Source organism: Passer domesticus, chromosome 8 (genome assembly GCF_036417665.1).
Source record: "Passer domesticus isolate bPasDom1 chromosome 8, bPasDom1.hap1, whole genome shotgun sequence".
Taxonomy (NCBI): Eukaryota; Metazoa; Chordata; class Aves; order Passeriformes; family Passeridae; genus Passer; species Passer domesticus.
The window spans coordinates 38042793-38064578 of NC_087481.1; the positions used below are offsets into that span (position 1 = coordinate 38042793).

At 43.3% G+C, this 21786-nt stretch overlaps 1 protein-coding gene across 28 annotated transcripts in view; it reads left to right on the forward strand.

The window, feature by feature from the left end:
• CAMK2G (calcium/calmodulin dependent protein kinase II gamma) overlaps positions 1–21786 on the forward strand; it is a 241591-nt gene that overhangs the window by 172679 nt on the left and 47126 nt on the right. For all 28 annotated transcript variants that reach the window (XM_064430432.1, XM_064430451.1, XM_064430436.1 and 25 more), the window contains 4 exons: positions 2527–2586; positions 17694–17748; positions 18303–18368; positions 21170–21242. In XM_064430432.1, coding sequence (XP_064286502.1) covers positions 2527–2586; positions 17694–17748; positions 18303–18368; positions 21170–21242 — 254 coding nt within the window. The remainder of the gene's footprint in view (positions 1–2526; positions 2587–17693; positions 17749–18302; positions 18369–21169; positions 21243–21786) is intronic.

Consider the following 21786-nt stretch of genomic DNA (forward strand, 5'->3'; position numbering starts at 1 on the left):
GCTGCGGGCTGGTGCTCCCAGGGCTGGAGTGTGCTTTTTCTCTGTGAGTTGTGCTTGAGTTGGCCTGTTTTGTTGCCCTGGAGACAGAAGAGTGTGGTATGCTTTCCCCCCGACCAGAAATAGTTTCCTGTACCTTGTGACCGGAGTGCTGTACTCCTCCTCTGGTCTCCGGCCAGGCTGTGTGGTGCTGGAGGGATGGAGTGTGGGGTGGTGACCTCTTGTCACAAGTTCTGGTGTGGCTGGTGCCCATGAGCACTAGCTGCCCTGCCAGCTCCCCTCCCTCTGCACGATGGTGTAGGATTTCAGGGGAGCAATTGCTCTTGATTTACATCTCCCATGGCATTTTGATGGTTATGTCATTTTGTTTGAGCCTTGCTCCTGTCAGCTGTCTGTCCTGACTGTCAGGACTTGGGAGCTGAATAGCACGTGGTGAGCTCTTGCCTCTTCTTCCCCCTTTGCTCAGCTGTTTTTGCTGCCTGCTTCTCTGTGTCCTTGTACTTGGGAACAGATTCTCAGCAAGTATAGCTGTGCACGAGGGCAACGTGATCTGGGTAGATGAAGGATCCCCTTCTGTAGGAGTTCCAAGTAGAGCTGGGAGGGAAAGTGGGGAATTTGCAAGGCCAAAGCATGCAAGCAGGCTGTGGATATTTATCTTAAACTGTTGTCCTGCTGTGAGAATCTATCCTGAGTGCAGAGTGTGTAGCACTGTCTGTTACTTTGTTACTGTGTTTTGCAAAACTTCATTTGTGAGAGATGCTGCTAAAAGGGAAGCAAAGACACCCCCACCCCTCCCAAGCAATGCAGGTGAGAAAGTGCTTGCACTGCACCAAGGCCTCAGGAGCATGGAAGCTCTCCAGGCTTTCTTGCTGCCTGGTATTTTATTGGAGAGTGGTTCTGGCACAGAACTCTAAAATATATGCAACAACAACAATAATTTCCAGGACTGAGAAAGAAGGAGAGATGAAAGGAGTAATTTACCTTCCCCCATCCCTGAACAATAGCAGATGAGGATGTAAGCACATCTCAGCCCTATAATGTATTAATTGGGACATTTTCTATAGTTCAGCAGTGGAAAAGAAGACAGGAATCGTGCAATGCCCTGAGCTTCTATTCCCAGCCTGGGAGAGAAAAGTGTTTTGTGCTGAGATTTGGCTCAGTCTCTGTCTTCTGCTCATGGGGAAGAGAACAATTGCCCAAAGCCTTCTTTACAGAGAGAAGGGAAGATAATGCAGAGACCAAGGAGCTGAACAGGCAATTTGCAGGCAGAGTAGTGCAGTGCAGTTTTCTTGAAGTGGATCTCCAGTAGGGTTCCTATAAATCAAAGGGTGCTGCATTCCTACCAGTGATCTGCTGAGTAGTCCAACCAGCCAAGGGTCCTGCTTACTCCTGTGAAGGTCTGTGTGTCACAGGGATACAGAGTCACACCTGTGCTGCAGATCTGCTAGAGAGGAAATGTGAAAGAGTGTGCAGGTACTCCTACTTCCCTTTGCTATGTTCCATAGATGGCTAGAATGGGAAGTCCAAGGACTAGACGTTCTTACTTGTCTTGTTCTAGGCATGTTTGTCTAGTTCTGCATCCACAAAAGTCTAGATTTTGGCAGCTGACAGGGCTGCCTAAAAGATTTTTTTCTCCCTCAGTTCCTTTCAGTTAATTTGTGCTTGTCCAGTGTGAGCATTTCACAGGGTTGTTGTAGTGTAAATTCAGGAGTCAGCCACAGCTGTAGTGAAAAGTATCAGTGGTTTAAAAAGCCCCCTGCTTCTTGGCTGAGAAATGCAGAGTTGTTCTAAGTCCTTCTCCTTTCCTTGAACTTACACATGGGAAGAGAAACAATTTTTTAGTCTTCTTGATATTTTTCTTTAATCCAGATGAATGTCGTGCTTGAACTGATGTTGCCTTTGGGCTGGAATAAGCATACTTAGCATTTGAGCAGAACTTCTTGCCTGGAGATCTCTAAGTGTGTGCTCAGCATTTCACCAGAGAGTCTGTCCATGGGTACTGAAGTATGGTTACCTTTACAGTTCACTGAAGCTGGCAGAGTGCTCTACTTCATGTGACGGCTGTGCACTAGCAGGAGCTCTGTATTTGTCCCTCCTACTCGGCCCTTCTTTCATAGTGTTTCTTTGGAGTGGAAGCAGTTCATTTTCCCGTTTCATGTGTGTTATTTCTTCTGAGACTTTTCCTCCAACTCTCCAGCCTTGGAGAAAGAATACCTCCCAGATGGGGGCTCACTGGAAGTGGCTTTGCAAATTTGAGAAGCTGATGTAAGAGTGGTGCCTTTCATTCTGCAGCTCCTCACGTTGAATGAAAGGGTGCAATACCAGTTCAGTGCTGGCTCTGTAGTGTGAGCCTCAGCTGCATAGCCCTCTCCTGAAATGCCTGTGAAGTTTTGGGAGACGGACATGTTCCAGCAGTTCTCAGCCTTCGGGATGTCTGCTGGGTCACTGTGTTCCTCTCTCTGTTGAATATGAGCAAGAGTGTAATTCATAGCTGTGGTGCCTAATATCTTATTTCGTATTCTCTTTCAGATCACCAGAAACTGGAACGTGAAGCTCGAATTTGCCGACTTCTAAAGCATCCAAATATTGGTAAATTTCCTTGGGCTCGGAGGGGTAGGGGTGAGACAAGAGTAGCAATGCATCTTGGCTAGCATGCTGTAAGAGAACAGATGTCTTCTGAATCTTTACAACAGCTCATCAAAGTTGCCTGTTGAAATCACCTCAATAATTTATCTCTGACAAATTCTGCGTCCGACCCTGTCCCATGCCTTAGCATCCTGCCCCAGACGTTCACCAGAGTGCTGTGTTCCTGCCTGCTCACCCCTGCAGAGCTGTCCCTGCTCTTCGGGTGAGGCATGACTCTTGTCTGCTCATCTGACATTCTGCAATGGAAGTGAGGTGTTGTGTTTGTTTTCCCCACACCCAAACTCTGTTTGTTCTCCTTGGCCCTTACTGACATGTCAGTGTAAATGCTGTATTCAGAGACAAGCCCCAACATAAAGGAGGGTGGGCTAATACTTCACCTCCTCTCATTGCAGTGGCCACTTACTCTGAAAACAAGGGACCAAGACTGAATTGCCTATATTGAAGGGGAGAAAACAAAAGAGTACTGAAGCAAAGGGAATAGTTTGTCTAAAAATAAAGACAGAGGCAAAATAAGGCACAACATAAAAAACCTACCTTATTTACTGAAAAGTAGAGAGAAGGCATGAATTTTTATCTAGTTCCAAAGCACCATGGAAGCTTGGACCATTAATAATCCTCTTTTTAGCTTTTTAAAATAAATAAAGCCTCTAGGATCCTAGCTACAATCTGATTTGAGCTAATTTATTTAAGAAAACATTAAGAAATACTAAACTGCCACTTTTAACCAAACCACAGTTAAATATCCGTTCCTAGGAAGACTATGATGTATTACTTTGTATTACTTTTGCATAAATCAGTCAGTGGAGATAATACTTTAAGGGCATCTCTCTGGTCTTCTGACTTTCAGCTTTGTAATCATTTGCTCCTGTCCTCTGAAGGCCTGGGAGAGGAAAGGTCCCTTGGAGTACCCCATGGACTGGCATCTGTACTCTATTCCATGTGTGATGAACAAGCAGTTTCCACAAGCTCAGGACCCAACCTAACACAAAGTTCCTTAGCAGCAGCTTTTAATCAGAAAGAGCTTTCTTGCTTCTGAGTAGTTGTGGTGTAGGTATGACTTGAGAGGATCAGGGGTCACCTTCTGCAGTAATTTGCACTGATGAATATATTAGCCAGTAAATTTATTGCTTGGCAGTATTCAGACTGACTAAAACTCTAGTTATTGCACTTCATTTGCCTGTAAAACTTGCTATATTTAGTTTAGTAGGTGATGTCATTTTATATTTTGACCCTAACTCCACTTCCATAATCTCTCCTTTTTATAATTTCTTACATCTTTTCTTTCCAAACCTCTCACTGAGTAAATCTTATACACAACAGGAAAACCACTCTTATAAGTAAACAGCATGAATAGAGAAATGTATCACATTCCTGGTTCAATTCTACAGTTGTAATGAGTGGCAGTGCTTGTCTCCTGTTCTGTTGTGGTTTGGAAAAGACATTTTGGGGAAATGTCAGTGGTCCCTTGCATTTTCTACAGAGAATTTCTTGTTTTCCTAGAAAGAACAGTTTTTCTTTTAAGAAAAGGAACTAATCATTGTTGTAAACTCAATGAGTGCTTGCAAATAAAAAGAAGGGAATTAATTTTATGCCTACAACACAGAAACAAAGTACACTGAATAAGACCTCAAGAACTCGTATGGTTCATTCAGTAGTTCAGTGAAAATCTTTTATACCTGGCTGGTTCTAGGCATGTTTGTACTTAAAAACCTTTAATCCTTTCACAGCCCCTGGTGGCAGTCTTTCAAATGTTTCATTTTTCTCTCAGTTAAACATTAAAAACATAATTTGCCTTTCTCTTAGCTTGTTGTTTCTATCTGGAGTATCTGGGGAAAGTAGTTTTTCTTTCTTGTAACAATCTTTTACATATTTGAAGGCTGTTATCATGTCTCTTTTTAGTCTTTTTCTTCAGACTAAACAAACCCAGTTCTTTCAATCTTTTCTCATATGTCATGTTTTCTAGACCTCCAGTCCCTTTTTTTTTCCTATTCCCCCTCCTCCTCTGGACTCTCTCCAGTTGCTTCATATCTTTCTAGAAATGTGATGCCCAAAACTGGACATGACTGAGGTCATGTCAGTGCTGTCCAGAGGGGAAAGAATTGCTTCACCTGTCCTAGCAAAGATGTTTGTTTTGTACATCAACCTTTGAAGCTTTTCATTTAAATATATTGTTGATGCACATTTGGTTTTTGACACATTATTGGTCCAGACTAGTTTCTGCACAACTTCTGGCAAGCAAATAATTTTTTTTTATTCTGTAAATGAGGATCCCCATTGAACTGACTGTATATTAACTTTTTTTTAATAAAGACAGAAAAAAGAAGAAATCCAGTCTGGGGGTTTGCCTCTCCACATTTGTTAAAACCATTTTGATTTATCTTCTGATAGTGTAAAAGGGTTTCAGCTCCCACAGGAACATGGTCTTTGATAACAATGCCATATATTAAATCATGTGCCTAGTTAATAACACTGTTGAGTCCTATTGGACTCCAGTCAAACTCTTGAAGATGTTACTTGATACATTGTTCCAGTTTGGCAGTGATCAATTTTGAGGTTTTTCAATGAGTTGTATACACTGTTGTCAGCTAGTTTTGAATACACATTTTTTCTTAATTGCTTGTGGAAAGAGCATGTAAGATGCTGTCAGAAGCCTTGCTGAAGTCCAGATGCTACATGCATTGCTGCTTCCATGTTCCTTGAACTTGTTATTTTGTCATAGAAGGGAAACATGTTGTTCTGATATAGTGGGGTTTTTTTCTCAAAATGTGTATTAGCAGTTAGTAATCACCAAGTTACTGGCATTCCATGTTGTAAACTCTTTGGGGTGAGTACTTGGTGTGTTGCCTCAGTGTGAGCTCTGTGAGTAACACTGCACAAACCGTAAAGAATCCTGCAGCTTCTGCACTTGCTTTCAATTCCAACCTTCATTGTTACTTTTTTTGTTGCAAATTGTGTTGCAGCAAATCCACTGGGACCTGAGCCTGTAGCGAGTCTGGGGCAGAGGACTGAAAGTTGGAACTCTGTGAGGCAGGCTGCTTTTCCCTCTTGCCTGTACACAGGTTATAAAGCAAGCCTGTTGTTGAATCTGTGGTCTTATTCATTTACTGCAGGAGAGTTGATTCTGAACTGCAATGCACTGACCATAATACTGCTACTCTGATAAAATAAAGACTTCTCTAGATACAAAGCAGAAGTGATATTTCCATTTGCTGTTGCTTTTTTTTTTTAATGACTGCTTTCTGAGTTATCATAGCATGCCTTCATCAAATATCAGCTCTAATTACAGGCTTTGGCTCTGTAGCTGGGTGTTTGGCTTGTCTTTAGATGCCCATTATGGCCAAGGTAATCACAATGGGGTAATCCTTCTAAAAGTTTGATGTTGCAATAAGGGGTTTTTTGGTCTGAACAAAAGAAAGTTGACTTGAGGCAATTTTCTTCTGATTTCTGTCTGATGGTATGTATGATATGGAATGTGTCATTATAACTGGTCAGACTTCACAAGAGTAAGGACTTCTTTCCCTAAATTTCAGTTTATTCTTTCTCCTTTTGACAACTCCTAGAGAACTTTCCATTCTGGCCCAGGGAGACATTTGCCAGCCATGGTCATCAAACACAGCAGAATTGGACAGAGATCAATCAGTGACCTGTTCTTTTCAAAAAAGGCACCCATTACTGAGGATATGGATGTGTAGAAGAGGCAGAAGACAACATCATTAAAACCCCACTGTCCATAAAGAGATAAAGTGCCTGTGGAAGTTGGCAAGAGTTATGGCTCTGTGGGAAATTCCACTTCTAGAACAACTTAGAGTTCCAGCAATTCACTTACGTGTAGATCTTGTGACATTAGACACGGATGTATTTGTGAAAATGTAGAAGAGAGTGATACAGCTGCTTCCCCCTTAATGCCTGATTTGCTGGAAAGAGGCAGAGTTCTATAAGAACACTTATAGCCCTGACCCTTCATTTGCAGATGCTTGGCTGGTTGTGCCACTGAAAATTGTGCAATTGCTAAGATGAGAGCTAAACTTACAATGTCTTGAATATCAGCTCCTGCTTACAGGAACAGCTCTTTTGGTCTTCTGCTTAGTTGAAAACTTTAGTCAGTCTGAAAATCTGAATTTGATTTTTAAGTGCTGTAGTTCATCCACTACAGACACTGTCTCGTGAAACATTCATTTTTTTCCCCATGCTTCCTGCTACCCATCAAAAGTTTAAAGCAGTAACAGAGCTGGGAACCCTAGAATCTTCCTGTAGGTTTGTTCAGTGCAGATACAAAGTTCAGAAACATGTTAAAAATTACCTTTCCTGTCTTATTTCCCAAAGCAATAATGATGCAAAATTCAATCAAAATCATCATTCATAGTTCTGAAAAGTCTTTTGTAGCATTCTCCTACAAAGGTAGGGTTGTGACTTGTTCAGTGTGCAGAGTAAAAGTCTGCTCTGTGTGGATTTCATCCACTGTGTTGTTAGGTGCTGCCCTTCTCCTAAAATTTCTTTGTTATGGCAATCTAAATATGGACCTCTTTTCTGGATTTGTCACCACTTGATCTGTATTTTTTCTTAGGTATTTTTAATCTAGCTGTTCAAGAGAAGTTCTTGAATATCTTTTGTTCATAGTTGAACTGAGCACTTCTGGTTGGTCATTGTGCCCCAGCCCATGGCAGCCCATTGCTGTGAAGAACTGCATGCACTTAGGTCTAGATAAATAAAAACACATATTTTAAGAGAGGTTGATAGTAGCCCAAGAGCCAGAGCCAAAATATTTTTCTGATTTCTGCCTTTGTATCCTCTGCTGAGTGTTTCAGAGTTAATTTCTTTGAGGGAATTTATAGCAGTGGTGAAATGCTGTCCTCAGCATTTATCAGAATTATTGCTTTTTCAGGTTTTTCCTACTTCAGACTTCTCCAAAATATGCTTGCACCTGAATTCTTCTTATTTTAACTTCTCTCTGTTGGCTTTTCTCAGCACAAAACCACAAGTTTGGGCATGTCCTTATTTAAAATGGGGAGAAAATGGTATAGAAATCTCCTGTGAATTAGAAGACTTTCTTTTGACCCAGTTGAGTTTTATTTCCTTCGACAAGTGGTCTGTCCTCCTCCTGCCTCTGAGTTGTGGGCATGATTTTGGTGGATGTATATAAGAAAAGGCTCCTGTTTGTGTGTCCTTAAACGATGGCTACAGCTGAGGTGTGAACTGGGGCAAAGACAGAAAGAAGGATGCTGTGCTTCTGTGTCCAGCCCAGCTGGATTACCCCACAACACTCATAGTGAGCCTTTGTGGGGAAACAGGGTGTGTGGATCTCATCTGCAGACTTAATACTGGATTTGTTATCTTGATGGTAACAGCCGCAACTTCAGGTTCACTCGTGCCTCATTTTAACATACTAGTCTTGATTACAAAGCCTTCAGTATCTCCCCCCTGCTGCCATTTGCAATGTTTTCCTATCACCTTTTCCTTAACAAGAGATTTGAATTGCTTCCTTAGTGAACAAGAAAAAATACTGTAGGCTGTGTTTTGCTGTAAACAGCAGATTTCCTTGTTTTCATTTGGCTGCAGGCATCCAGACTGCCTTTGCATTTGGGGCAGAAAGGATGTAATGTGCAAGAATAGTTGAAATGCAGGGGATTCTCCAGTGTTTTGGCCATGATTGCTGCCCCAGTCAGTGGTATCCAAGTGGCATGCTCCCATGCATGGCAGGCTGTTTAAATCTGCTGCTGTTTAAATCTGTTTAAATCCTGTGATTTCGGTTGCTGAGGGGCTGTTTCTGGTGCAGAGGGGATGGAATGGGGAAGGTGGAGTAGAGGGAAAAGAGACCTTGTAATAAGAGTTATGCTTTGAGACTTTCTCAGTTACTGAGCAGCTTTTCCTTGGAAGTGTCATGAGACTGTCTGAGAGGACAGCAAGTTGCTGAGCTTCCTAAGAGGTCAAACAATAATATTCTTGGACTTATACCTTTAACCTGCTCTCCTCCTGCCCTGCCAAAAGGAAAAAAAAAACAAACACCAACAAACACTAACAAACAAACAAACACTCAAAAATCCCTCAAACAGACTATCAGCTAAAGTGAGTTCCTGCTACAAAGTTTGAGCCTTTGAGCTGCAAGTTACCATTTGTTATTTCTAATCTCTGATTTAGATGAGTGCCCATGCATGTTTGCTCATGAAATGCTCTCCAAAACCCCAGGCAGTCCACCTTTTCATTTCTCATTCTTATTTTCACAGTTAATTATTTCACTATTATTTATATCTGCATATTTTCTTCTTTTACTGACACCTCTTCCTATAGCTTTTCCTCTGGTTTTAAGAAAACCATTTCTCCATAATCCATCTCAATTTGGGCATGGAGTAATAATTACATTTTTTTCCTTGCCAGGGGTATATTTATTCTGTATGCCTCTCTGGTCTGTACTAGAGACATATTTGGATTAATTATTCATCTATTTAGCTGCGAGATTTATCTGTATGCAAGCAATCCCTTAAAAAAATAAATAGTGGGATAAGGGCCAGATTCTGTGCGCTCAGAGGTACTGCAAAAATTAGAGGAGGATTCCCCTACTTTCTGCCTTCCCCCCACCTGAGGAATGGAGAGAGCCTCCTCTGGGCTCCCTCTGCCCGAGGCCTGATGGAGCAGGGCTGGCTGCACTCTGGTCACACCCTGCAGGCGACAGGCAGCCTTGGGAGCAGAGCCTGCATCCCTGCCGAGGGCTCCTGGCTGTCCCGGGCAGTGCACACTGCTGAGAGCAGCAGGTTCACACAGCAAGCTTTGGGGATGGCAGGCAGAGCACCTGCCTGCATGGATTCATCCCTGGTGGCAGAAATGCCAAGATCTAGAGCATTGGATGAGAGAGCTAAAATTTGTCGTGGCCGCTATCTGCATTTTATTGATTTTAATAAAGTGGGTGTTCTCTGCTTATTTTCTTTGAGGCACCAGTGAAGTTGGCGTGTTATTATTTTGTATGTTTTTAGAAGTCCTCATATAATACTAGTGGTTATCAGAAGTACTTTGCTTATCTGCTATGTGGCTAATAGGAAATTATAGCAATTCTGGATGGTCATGATTGCACTGTTATCAGGAGAGCAGGAAATATTCCTGTGAATGCACTCTTATGGCTCATCTAATGTTTAAGTAGGGCATTCTAGATGTTGTGTATCGTGTGCTGAACTTCAGCTTTTCAATACAGACATTATAAAATCAAAGGAAAAATAGCATTTAGTTGGCACTGAAATGTTTTTTAAAAATACTTTGTGGGGTTTTTTCTTTTTTACTTTTGCTTTTTACTTCTGCAAAAAGACAGTTTTCTTAACAGGAAAGGTACTGTTCTCCCTGCAGCTCCTTTCTAGGCTGAGAATTTCTGTGCATAAGGGAATTTCCCAACTGGGCACTACCTTAGCCTCATTTTTTAGGGCTGGAGAGTTAAAAAGGTTACAGTAAGAACAATAGTGAGGGGGACAGGAAACCCACCTCTGTGTTTGTGGGCCTTTTCATACTTCCTTAGAACTGTTCCTTGCTTTTCTTTGCAGAGCATGCAGCAGCTTGGTTCTGCCTGAACCTGAGCAGAGTGTTAACAAATCCTCCTTCACTTCCGTTTTCCAAAGCTTTGGATCTGCAGTTGGTGTGAAATGCTGTGTGCTTGGGGAGTTTACATTAAGCTGGTATATGTCCAGTATACCCTGACCACAGACACTGTCAGATTTGGGAGAGCACGTTTCTGAGGGGCTGGGGAGCAGCAGCCCGCTGTGTCCTGTTAGCTAACTGTCCTGCTGCTGCTGCTGCTTACTGCTCTGACAAAGCTGGGCATTAGTGCTGGGACAGATGATTTCTAGAGGATTATTTGCATTACACAATTTAATGCTTTTTAATAGCAAATTTTTAATTAAAAGGAGAGTCCTTTTGGAAGCAGCCTGAGCAGCTGCAACTGAATTCTGCGTGTTTAATGTAATTAGAGAAACAGCTGGAGTGGGAGCTGAGCACCCAGCTCCCAGGCAGTCACAGGTTGGTGGTGGCTCCTCGCAGGACAGACATCCTGAGTGTTGTGAAGCGTGCAGGAAGTGTCCTGGCACACAGCCAGGCTTGGAGATGGTGGGACAGCTCCCATCTTGGCTGCCCAGGCTGGTGAGCAGCTGGGGAAGCAGAGTGTGGGTGGTAGCCATCTGCCTCAGTTCACTTGTCACTTGTGCTGCCATGGGCAATAGTGCTCAGTTTGCAGTCTGTCGGGCCATGTGTATCTGTAATAGTTTCAGTTCCTCCTGGCACATTGCAGAGTATCCATGGAAGAGGACATCAGGTGGATTTTACCCTCCAATTTTGTTCTGCTGCTTCTGGTATGCAGAGTGTCTTGAAATAAACCCTTGCAGCATCTCTTACCTCCTCCATTTCTCCATTATACAGGCAGCTGTCTGATGTCTGGTTGAAAGTTGCTGAAAAGTGAAGCTGTGGTTGTTCCTAATGACTGGCTGATGTTTAAATAACGTGGTTCAGTCCAGAAGATCCCAGAGCACTTTTGAGTTTGCACTGCTAAGGCTGCATGGAAGAGTTCCTGTGTTGCAATTATCATGGCCCAGGAGACAACCATAGACTTCTGCACTATCTTTTATTGGCTCTGCAACACCGGCAACTTAATTTGAGAGCCCTAAATATTGCATAGACACAGCACTCGATCTGTGTTGGTGCAGAGGTAGTTGGCTGATACTGTCCTTTATCTGCGCATAGTATCAAAATGCTTTACACTTCAGAGCACCAGTGAACCAAGATTTAGCAGACAAGATTACCTGTAGCTTGAACACTTTCCCTAAAGACAGGCCAACACCATAGATATGTAGAAGCAAGCAGATTTCATCCCATGTTACCTTTTCCTAAGCAGAGATGATGATTGCTGCATGAAGATACTGGGAATTGTCCTGTGAAATTCTGCTTCTATACTTGCTTTTAGTTGCAACTTTGGAAACTTCTTTGCTTTAAGATATTTACTTGCAGCAGGTTGCCAGAAATCACCCTGTGTTAACAAGAGCCTGCCTGCCCCAGCCATGGGCTAAGCCCCTGTACAGCCCTGCTCTGCTATTTCCTGTGGATACAGGATACAGGCAATGTTCATCCTGGGGCTTACGTGGCAGGCATAAATCCTCCTGGCCTGCTGTGCTTGACGTAAGAGTAAAAAGATAATAATATTCAGCACACTGGACAGAGTGAAAGGGAGATGTGGGTCAAAGCTAGGCTAGGCATATTCTGTGTTTGTGATCCCAATACCAATTAGCCTTTTAGATATGACTTTTTAAAGATGACAAGCCTGTTGCTTTTCAATGTCTTATGTTCTTGTAGTTCGGGTGGATTTTTACAAAATTTGGTAGCTTTTTTCTGATTTCTTCATTATTCACTTCAACTTTTGCATTCACAGAGCCTTGCTTTGCGTGACTCAGCAGCAATTTGCATTTGTTGTTAGGCTGGTGCAGTTTGTTATGAAGGAGATTTTCCTCTTATGTTCAGTTGGTTTGTATCACACTCGGGCATCAGAGAGCTGAGGCTGTCTGTACAGGGTCACTTTATTCAGGCATGGCTGAGTATATTCAAACCATATGACATGGCTGTTACTGCATTGCTCCTTTTCATGAAAATGCCTAATTTCTCTCATTAATATAATACCTTATCAGTATTATTTCTTTCTAAAATAGAAAAGGTAAACACACAAGGATTTTGGAGCACTTTGAAGTAGCAGCTTGAAGTTGTGTTCTTGAGGCAAGATTTCCAGTGAGACTGAAGACAGCAGGCAGGGAAAAGCAATATTCACAGCAGATGTTCTTAGAAAGTGCTTGAACTCCAGTCCACAGCTGCTGTTAGGTTCAGTAACCGCAGCACGTCCCCTGGTGCCACTCAGTGTGGTGTCAGGCTCTTTGCAAATGCCCTGGCTTGCGTTAGGGCCTTGGACCTTGCACACACAAGACAGAAAAAAACTTCCCCTAACTTGCGGGGTCTGCTGAAGATGTGAGTTTTTGGGGAAAGGGAGCCATTTGGTATCTTTGTTTTTCTGTTGTTAGTTACTTTTCCAAAAGACCAGTCTTGTGGGAGATGTTCTCCCTGTACAGGTAAGATCAGTTTACAGAGGATAAGGCTGGAGAGAAGACTGAGGGAAGAATGCTTAGAGCAGTTAGCTAAGTTGTGTCTTGTGTGTTTCTCACAGCTCTTTACAGTGCAGTTATGTGTGTGCATTTAAAATTGGAGGGACAGCTTTGAATAGCAGACCCTGGCAGTACCAGATTCAGGAGATACTTAAAATAACCCATTAGGCTTTCTTTGTGGCTTGCTGAAAGCATAGTTTCATCAGATGCTGTATTGAAACCACTGCTTATTCCTCCCAGAATCTATGTGTTTCTTGGCAATATCATCCAAGTGGTGATGCACACTTTTTCCTGACTGAGCAGCTGGTTTTGTTGGAAAGCTTTCTACCTACCAGTCTGTAATTGATGCTGCTCCCTTGGACAGCATTTGTTCTGGCAGTGCTCTGTGGTTTTTTAGGTATTATTTCGAAAGTTATCTGTAAGACTTGTCAGTCTTACAAAATTAGATGTGTTTGCGAACTCCACAAAACCTCTTTGGTTTTTTTGTGTGGATGGGACCTTTTTTTTTCTCCTGAATAAAACTTCGTGTGAAGTCTTTCACCATATCCTGTAATTGATTTAGTGCCTTGTTGTCTGACTTGCTTCTGTTTCCTTTCCTACTTCCCTCTCTGTCTCTTCTTGTGGACCTAATCATTGTAGTACATCCATCAGAGATATTTGAATGGGAAGAGTCATCAGGTGACTCCAGCTGTGACTGGTGTTGGCAGGGTCTAATTTCCTATATCTAAAAGAATCCCTGTGTTAAAAGTGCTTGGCTAGGAAGGAAATACAGTTTGAATTGCTGCTTCTTGTTAACAGAATCAGCTAACAGAAATAATCCACCTCATCTTCTGGTAAATAGAGTGAGATGGGCTTCATTGGAAAATACTGATCTCTTTTTAGTTGGGTTGTATTTTGAAAGACACTGGGTTACTGTTGTGCAACTTCCCTCTTGCTGCAGCTTGAGACTCCTTTTGTGATGTGTGCATTTGTCTAGCCTATCACACTAGACACATGCATCACTGTCCCCTGATGAGAGAAAAAACCCAAAAAAGAGTACTGTAATATTTTTTAAGAAAAGTTTAACTGTATGAATACTTTTGGTTTTATTTCCCTGTTTTTCTTATTATGGATAATCAGGTTTCAGGAGTACTTTGCCCTCCATCGTCTCCATATAATTATATTGTTCACTCTCCTGTAACCTCTGTCAACAGGTTATACAGATCTGAGCAGCTTTTGTGGGCTCTGCTCAACCACTATGTTAAAGCTGAACTTATGGTAGTAAAGGAGCTGTTAGACAGTGTGTCAGGACCAGGAGCCTGTGGAACAAATGGGGTCCTCTTTTCATCATGGGAAGATGTTTGAAACAGAGGAGGGGGAAAAAGCCAGTACTTGAGTTTTGCTCTTGGAACTGGCATTTGGGAACCTGTGTTTTGCCTCCAGGTGGAGGATATTTGCACAGGTTATCTTTAGGCAGAGAGGGCTCTATACTGTCTGGATAGTGAAGGTATCAGATGTTTTCTGATATTTGTGTATCTTCATGGCAAATACTCACACAGTGTGGATCATATTTGTGAACTACCAAAGTGGAGAGGAGGCACAGAAACTTTTAAAATGTTTTTTATCATTCAGTTACTTCTCAATATATGCCATTTCATGGACTAGCTGAATAGTTTTGGAAAAGGCAGGTCGTGTTTTTAAGCTAATCATCCTTTAGTTTGGGATGTTAACACTGTAGCAGAAAGCAAGGCATTTTAACTTTGCATGTCAGCAGAGTGAACCATGGCCTCAGAGCTGTCCATTACAGACTCCTTCCTAGTCAGGAAAGCTTTTGTGGCTCTGCAGGAGGGTAGGTAAGCAAAACTTTAGGGTGAAAGGACACTGGGTTTTATTTCTGTTCTGCTGCTGTGTATTGCTTTTGTTTCTTTGCATCGGTGTGAATTTAGGGCTGGAATTGAGAGTCATGAGAGTTTTGGTATATTCAGACTTTCATTTTGCTCCTTTTTGACTCCTCTTATTGCTGTCCCACTCCACACTTACAGCCTACTATTCTGAGCTGTCACTCATTTCTGTGCAAGGTGGCGGTGCCCTGTGTAATTTTTCCTACAGCTTTTCTGGATTTTTTTATTCTACCATTACTCCCTGAGCTTCATTAGCTCAGCAGATGAAGTCCCAGGCAGATTTTATTCCAGCATCGTTGTGGGCTGTTGTGAGGAGGCAGCTCCCTTGTTAAGTTAATGACCTGTGTCTTGCCTTCAAGGCCTTCTTTTGCTTGCAGCCCCAGGGTGATGCACAATGTCAGTATTTATGAACTGTCTCTGTCCTCTTGTCATGGTTCCTCACCTAAGGATGCAAGTAGTGTTTTACTGTCCTTGCAGGCTCTTTTTTGCTGCCTCTGCCAGTCTCTGCCAGCTGAATTGCTACTTCCTTCCCTTTTGATAATGTAGCTGACAAAATTGCTTTCCTTGGGACAAAGGAATAGCACCAATCAGCTCATTTGTGTTTTATTTTCTGATGTAATTTGCTGCCCGAATCTTTGCATCAAAGTTTATCGTTCACTGTTCCCCACTTCTACCTGCCAACATGTTCACATGTTCAAGGCCACTGTTCTCAGCATGCTGGTGGCTGTACTCCTCCATTGTGATATCTCTCATGCCACTCTCCTCTGTGCTTGGTGTTTCTTGTAGTGCTTTGGTGACCGTTCAGGTGCCAGGGGAAGGAGAATGCTTCTTCATGCCCACTGTGCATCACCAAACATGACCTTGTTGGTATATTCAGCTTTCCTTGAAGTTTCTCCATCTGTTCATAACGTCTCTCGGCAGACTTTTGCCTGTGTTCTGGGTTTCAGCTCTTGTTGATGTGCTTTTGTCCTGGTTTCACCTCAGTCTTCACTGAAGTGAAAACTGCCCTGCACTAGAAATCCAAGTGTCTTTTTCAGCTGCTTTCCATCCTGTTTCCAATCTTGAATGGAAATCTTCTCTCCTGGGAAATACCTTTCTTCTCACTTTTGTCTTTGTAAATTCACTTCTGCTGCTTTCTGCCAAGTGCTTGGGAGGCAAATTTTCTTGTAAACACAAATTTGTGTTACAATAAAGTTATTACAAACCCAACTAAAACTGCTTACTTGGAAGAACTTTTTGTTTGCAGTGAGTGATTTACAGGACATAGCTGGTGGGGGTGATGTGTCTGTTCTCACACATTAGGAGCAGCATGTTGCACCTGGATGCTGTACTGGCTTGTTCGCAGCATTTTGCTGGATGGAGTACTCCTCCCAAACCCCTGCACTTAGATGTGCAGTAGAAATGCAAAGGAAAGGAAACTGGCCAAGGGACCAGGTCAGAGAGCTTTTAGATAAAGGGAGAAAAAATGTGGGAATCAACAGGCAAAAAGAAGAAGGTAAGAAATAAATCCTTTGAGGAATGGTACTGGCAGTGGTCTCTGCACATCTGTGCTACTCGCTCTTCTGGGTTTGAGTGTGTTTGCATGCACATGGAAGGGTGCCTGAACAAAGGAAAATTGGAAGGAGGAGTAAAGAAGAGCACTGACAACATGTGCAAAAGCTGTTCCATATGTGCCCAGTGCTAGTTTGAAACCTTCCCAAGACAGTGATGATGGTAGCTGATGTTGTGTACTGATAAGAGGTGCAAACTGACTTCTTGATCCTGACAGAGAAAATCATGATGCTGGGAAAATCAAGGAAGGTCACCTGTGCTGTATGTGGAACAGAATGGAAGATAGGAAAGAGAGGCAAAAGTACCATTGAAGTGACAGAGCAGGATAATGAGATTTTTCTTGTAACGATGAGAACGGTCAACGCTGCTTTGGTCAATACTCAATTACAAGGTGTTAAAGTGACTGAGACCCAGTCTTGTCTCAGCTAGTTGCTTTACTTGGGTGAATCAATAGGCAAAGATTATAGATGGTCATATGAAGAAGACATCTTGTTTTAGTCAGGATGTGAAGGCTTAGAAATTGAGTGAAAGAGAATTGCTAACTTGTGACTGATTGGCAGGGAATAGAGTGATGTTCTGTAGCAGAGGAAAAAAGCAAAAATACAGTTTCTGTAGCCATATGAAGTTTCTCCTTTTGGGTTACAATAGTGCCTAAGTATCCAAGAATGGTCAAAGAAATGGAGATTTTGATTCAGATGAGAGGAAATGACATTGTGCTGAATACCTAGATACAACTTATTGCCCATGTGTAACATGGGGAAAGGAGAACTGAACCTCAGAGATCCCAAAATATCAGGGGATAGTGGCCATCATGAGCCTGGGACATGGAACATTAAAATATGAAAGTTAATTTAGGTAATAGGAGCAGAATTAAGGAGGGATAGCTGAAGGTGGATGAAATTTTGAGAAGCAGAATGTGATCAAATATGTCTTTGGAAACAAGCAGGTCAGAAAAATGAGACAAGAAACTGGTTTTGAATTTTGGGTAAGTCAGTGTAAGTCAGAATGAAGTGAGGAAAAAGAAATAACAGAAGAGAACATCATTGAGCCTTACAGATAAATGGCATAAAGGAGACCAATGGTACTGACATGCAGGTAGAGTCAGAAGTCAATTTATGGATTGAGGGCTTGTTTCGGGACTCAGAAAAAGGTTTGTTTTAGGAAATAATGGATTGGGAGTGATGCCAAAATATGAGCATGTAGGAAAAAGTTGGCAGATGTGAAAGGAGGGTACTGAAACATTAGAGAGGAAGAATGAACAGGAGATCAAAAATACTCAGAGCTTGTTTTGACGCTGGAGAGGGGTGAATGTATGTGCAGGACACCCATCTGTTCCTTTGAGATAACAGAAGAAAATAGGTCACTAAGAGAGCACACAGAGTAAAGGGCATGGGGAATTAATAGACTGAGTGGGTTGAAGGAGAACTTAGTTGTGTGCATGAGTTTGATTTGTGAAGTGTCATATTTGCTACATGCTCTGTAAATCTCCAATTCTTGATTGTTTTTGCAGTGCGACTCCATGACAGTATTTCAGAAGAAGGTTTCCATTACCTCGTCTTTGATCTGTAAGTGTCTGTCTCTGATGCTTCACCAGTGATGCAGGCACGTTGGTGGTTGACTAAGAATGGAATAAAAAGCACCTGCATTAGTATCATTCTCCCTTTCTCTTTTGAGACCTGTAAAATACCTCTGGCCTATTTGACAAAAATCCATTGGCTGTGTGGTGGGGAGAGACCAAGCAAGCTCCTGGCTTCTGGCCAGGAGTAAGTGTGGGATGGCAAAGAATGTCTACCTGTGTATGGAGACTGATTTTTGTCTCTGAGGCAGCCCAACAGGGGTCAGAGGAGGGCTGTCCTTCCCAAGCTCAGCATAGGTGTATGGGCAGTTTGTGCACAGTGTGTCAACAGTGTCCTGGACACTGCTGGTGCAAAGGCAGTCCAAGGGCTCAGTCATGTGGATATGGCAGTGCTGGTGCCTTGGTGGTGGAGCTCTGCCCTGGTTCCCCTGTAAGGGAGTATCCCATGCAGGCTGTGGCAAAGGGCCCAAATGGGTGGCCATATACATTCTTTAACTGCACAAGCATGGGCTCTATAACATCCTTTCTTCTTTTGCACTCCAGGGTTACTGGTGGGGAGCTCTTTGAAGATATTGTTGCTAGAGAATACTACAGTGAAGCAGATGCCAGGTAAGACTGCTTCCAGACCCTTGGTTGTGTGTTCCACGTATATGTACCAGAGGAATGAGTTTTCTGACTGCTGATCTGTGTGTGGCTTTGTTCTAACACTCTCGGCCCTTGTCTGGATAAAACAAATCCTCTTTTTGCTACCAGTAGTAACTTAATTGTCACCAGACAGCCTGACTTGGTACAGCTCTAGCCCTTGCCCACTTGCAGACATTGCTGTCTCTGCCACTTGCAGATGCTGTGCTCTGCTGGGAGAGCCACTGCTAGCAGTTTTGTCTACCTGGTCTCTTTGATGGGTGGTGACAGTGTGTCCTTACTGAGCAAACATAAAGGAGAGCTGTGAGGGTGTTGCCTGCTTGGCCTTCTTCTTCTAGCAGGGTTTCCAGTGTTGTGCCACTGCTGTTGGGCAGATCCATTCAGTTCTCCTGTGTCTAGGTAATGGTTTGCAGGGCAGTGAGGAGAGGGGGCTTTGAAGGCTGTGTTTCTGTGGAAGCCCTCTCTGACTGTCAGCTGGTCAGTGCAGTGACAGAAGGCACAACGGGAGAGAGCAACCTGCATATTTCAATGTTAAAAAGATTTAGAGTTATGCCCTTCTGTTCATGAATGTGTCCCCTCTCTCCCACATGAGTTTCCTGAAGTGGCACATGCATGTCCCTGTTTATACAGGGTGGATGGTATGTGGAGCAGTAGCTGAGGGTGTTGTCTGACCCATCCATCTGCTGGACATGCAGCATCTGGAATCAAAGCTGGGATTAGGCCACTCCTGTTCTGCTTTTGCATGGCCTCGGAGTGGCCCAGTGGTGTGACATTTCACCCTGCAGACTGAATACCCAGTCATGTTCTTATCCCATACTAACCCTTGGTGAAGCAGAAATCAGGAGAGCCATGAGAAGAGAGGAGTAAGAGGGAAGTAGTGGGTACTGTGGCAGGTTGAGCTTGGTAGGCAGTACTTTAAGGACAATTATGCTGAGTGCAGGGAGTGAAAGAGACGTGACCTGGGGTGTTGGTGTAGGTACTGCTAATGGAGTCTGCAGGCACTTATTTGCTTTCCCTGTGGTTCACTTACAGTGTGTGTCTTCTGGTCATTGCAGGCTTTCAAATGAGGCACTGCCCTGCATGCTCTGCCAGGAGCCATCTGGTGATTGGGAAGGCCAGTGAACTCATCAGCTCTGCTGGAGCTCCTGGCAGAGAGGTCTGAGAGCCCCATAGATGTTTTCAGTGGGGTGTACAGATCTTGTAGGCACAGCATCTCAGATGGTTACGCAGTCAATCATGCCACTCTGCCTTGAAGTTGAGAGGTTTTGAGGTTATCAATCACAATCCTTCCCCTGTTCCTCTTGCCAGTGCCTGTTCCCTCAAGTGCTCAAAAGCTGTCAGTGACTGACACTGCTCAGGAAAATTATGGCAGGGTTAGGGGAAAAGGAGGACTGTCTGTTGCTCTGTGAGCCCTCCTTAGGGTGCTCAGCCCTCTGACTGTCAGCTGGTCAGGTCTCCAAGTGCCCACAAGATGACAGAGTGAAACTCCTCCCTTTCTCTCCCCATGCTGTGCTGAATTCCAGAGCAGTCTGAGAGAGCGAGGGAGCGAGGTCTGTGCCAATCTGCCGTGTTTGGCTCGCCTGGGACACCTCACACTTTTGCCATTTTTGGCCAGAAAATCTCCCTCGCTCAGACTCAGCTCTGTTCTAATTATACATTTTTGTTTTGGGAGCAGGGAGATTTTCATGGATTCCGACCCTGAGGATCGTACTGCCAGCTCCAGAGGGGTGGGGGTAGCAAGTACACAGTGCTGTACCTCCTCTTCTCTTCCTCTCCTCACCCTCTTTCCATCTTTTCCTGCAGCCTTTTTTCCTTTCCTCATCTTTATTATTTCACTCATTTAAAATTTGTTCCTCTGAGATTTGTAGAAGTCAGTGAAGGGTCTGATAGATCCTACAGTGAGGATGCTTACTCCCCAGCCATAGTTGTCAAAATCCCTATTCCGTTCCACATTCACCCTTGAGAGCCAAGTAAATGTTTGGTGGAAGAGATGGTTCCAACCTGGAATCTCACCCATGGTGGATTGTGCTGTTGTTATGCATCAGGTGTAAATAACATCTTGTTTTTGTCCCTGTGGTTTACAGCAGTGGGAATGGCAGAGACAAAGTTTTGTGTGAGCTGGGGGAGTGCAGCACGCTGCACTTAACGGAATGAGTCTGCTTTTCAGATTACTAACCCCTTAAGTGGGATCTGTACTTAAAAGGCACCCAGCAAGCGGGTGTGTGTGCACATTGTGTATATAAAGTGCTTGAGATGCTGCTCTGAAAGCTTTGCAAGCTGGCAGGCACCCAGGCGTCGTCATCCTGAATTTTCTGGGGGAGGCTGCTGCTCTCCCAAAGTTTATTCTTTGCTCAGGACTAGCCCAGTGGAATGCTTCCTGGAGTGATTTGGTCTTGCTTGCACAATTTCAACTGCTGTTTGAAGATACTCGGATGCCTTGGTTGTTCTGTGTGGGGTGGGCACTGCTGGCTGAAGGAATAAGTGAGAGGCTTAGTATGATGGGAAGGGAAGAAAGGAAATGATGGGATGTAGGAGAGAGGCTTTGTGGTCCTGCTACAGGAAGGATGTTTGGCATCCTGTTACTGATGTGTTGGTGTCATTCAGCTGTGATGGTGCTGAGCTATGGCATCCACTGGTCATGAGGAGGAGATTCAGCATGAGATCTTGAATGCCCTGTAGTACAAATATAAAAGTTAGAGAAGTAGTTCTGGGATGAGATGTCAAATGTGTGTGCATAACTTTGTGTGTCTCTCCCTTTTATCTTGCAGCCACTGTATTCATCAGATACTGGAGAGTGTGAATCACATTCACCAGCATGATATTGTGCACAGGGACTTGAAGGTAATGTTTCCTCTGTGCTGTAGTCTGAGGAGAGCAGCCAGGGGATCATTGGAAGAGGCAAGACAGGAGTATTGTGTTGCCAGCAGGGATTTTTGTGTGGGCTTTTTTTGGGTTTGGTTTTGTTGTGGTTTTTTTTTTTTTTTTTTTTTACTTGAACTGGGTTCAGGGGCTCCTGAAGCATAAATTTGCTTCTTCAGAGTTTTCTGGAGGGCTAGAGGGTGTGCTGAACTCCCAAGGAAGTTTTCAGTCTTTGTGAAGCTTGCCAGCTCTCAGACTCTCTGAGGCAGCTCCAGGATGTGGTAGTTGTGAATCTTGGAGAGAAGTATGCTTCCAGAGAAACTTGGGTAGGATTCATTATAATGAAGGACACTTTCTAGTTTGTGATTGAAGAGATCTCTAGAGACCTGGAGCAATCTTTGTTCAATCTGCCAGGATGAGTTTGTCTGCACAGAGCATGTATATTTTTATTCTGCAGTCTTGCCAAATACCACTGCGCTAAGGCAGAGATGTTCAACAAGAATATTGTGTGTTATTTCTTTCTTCT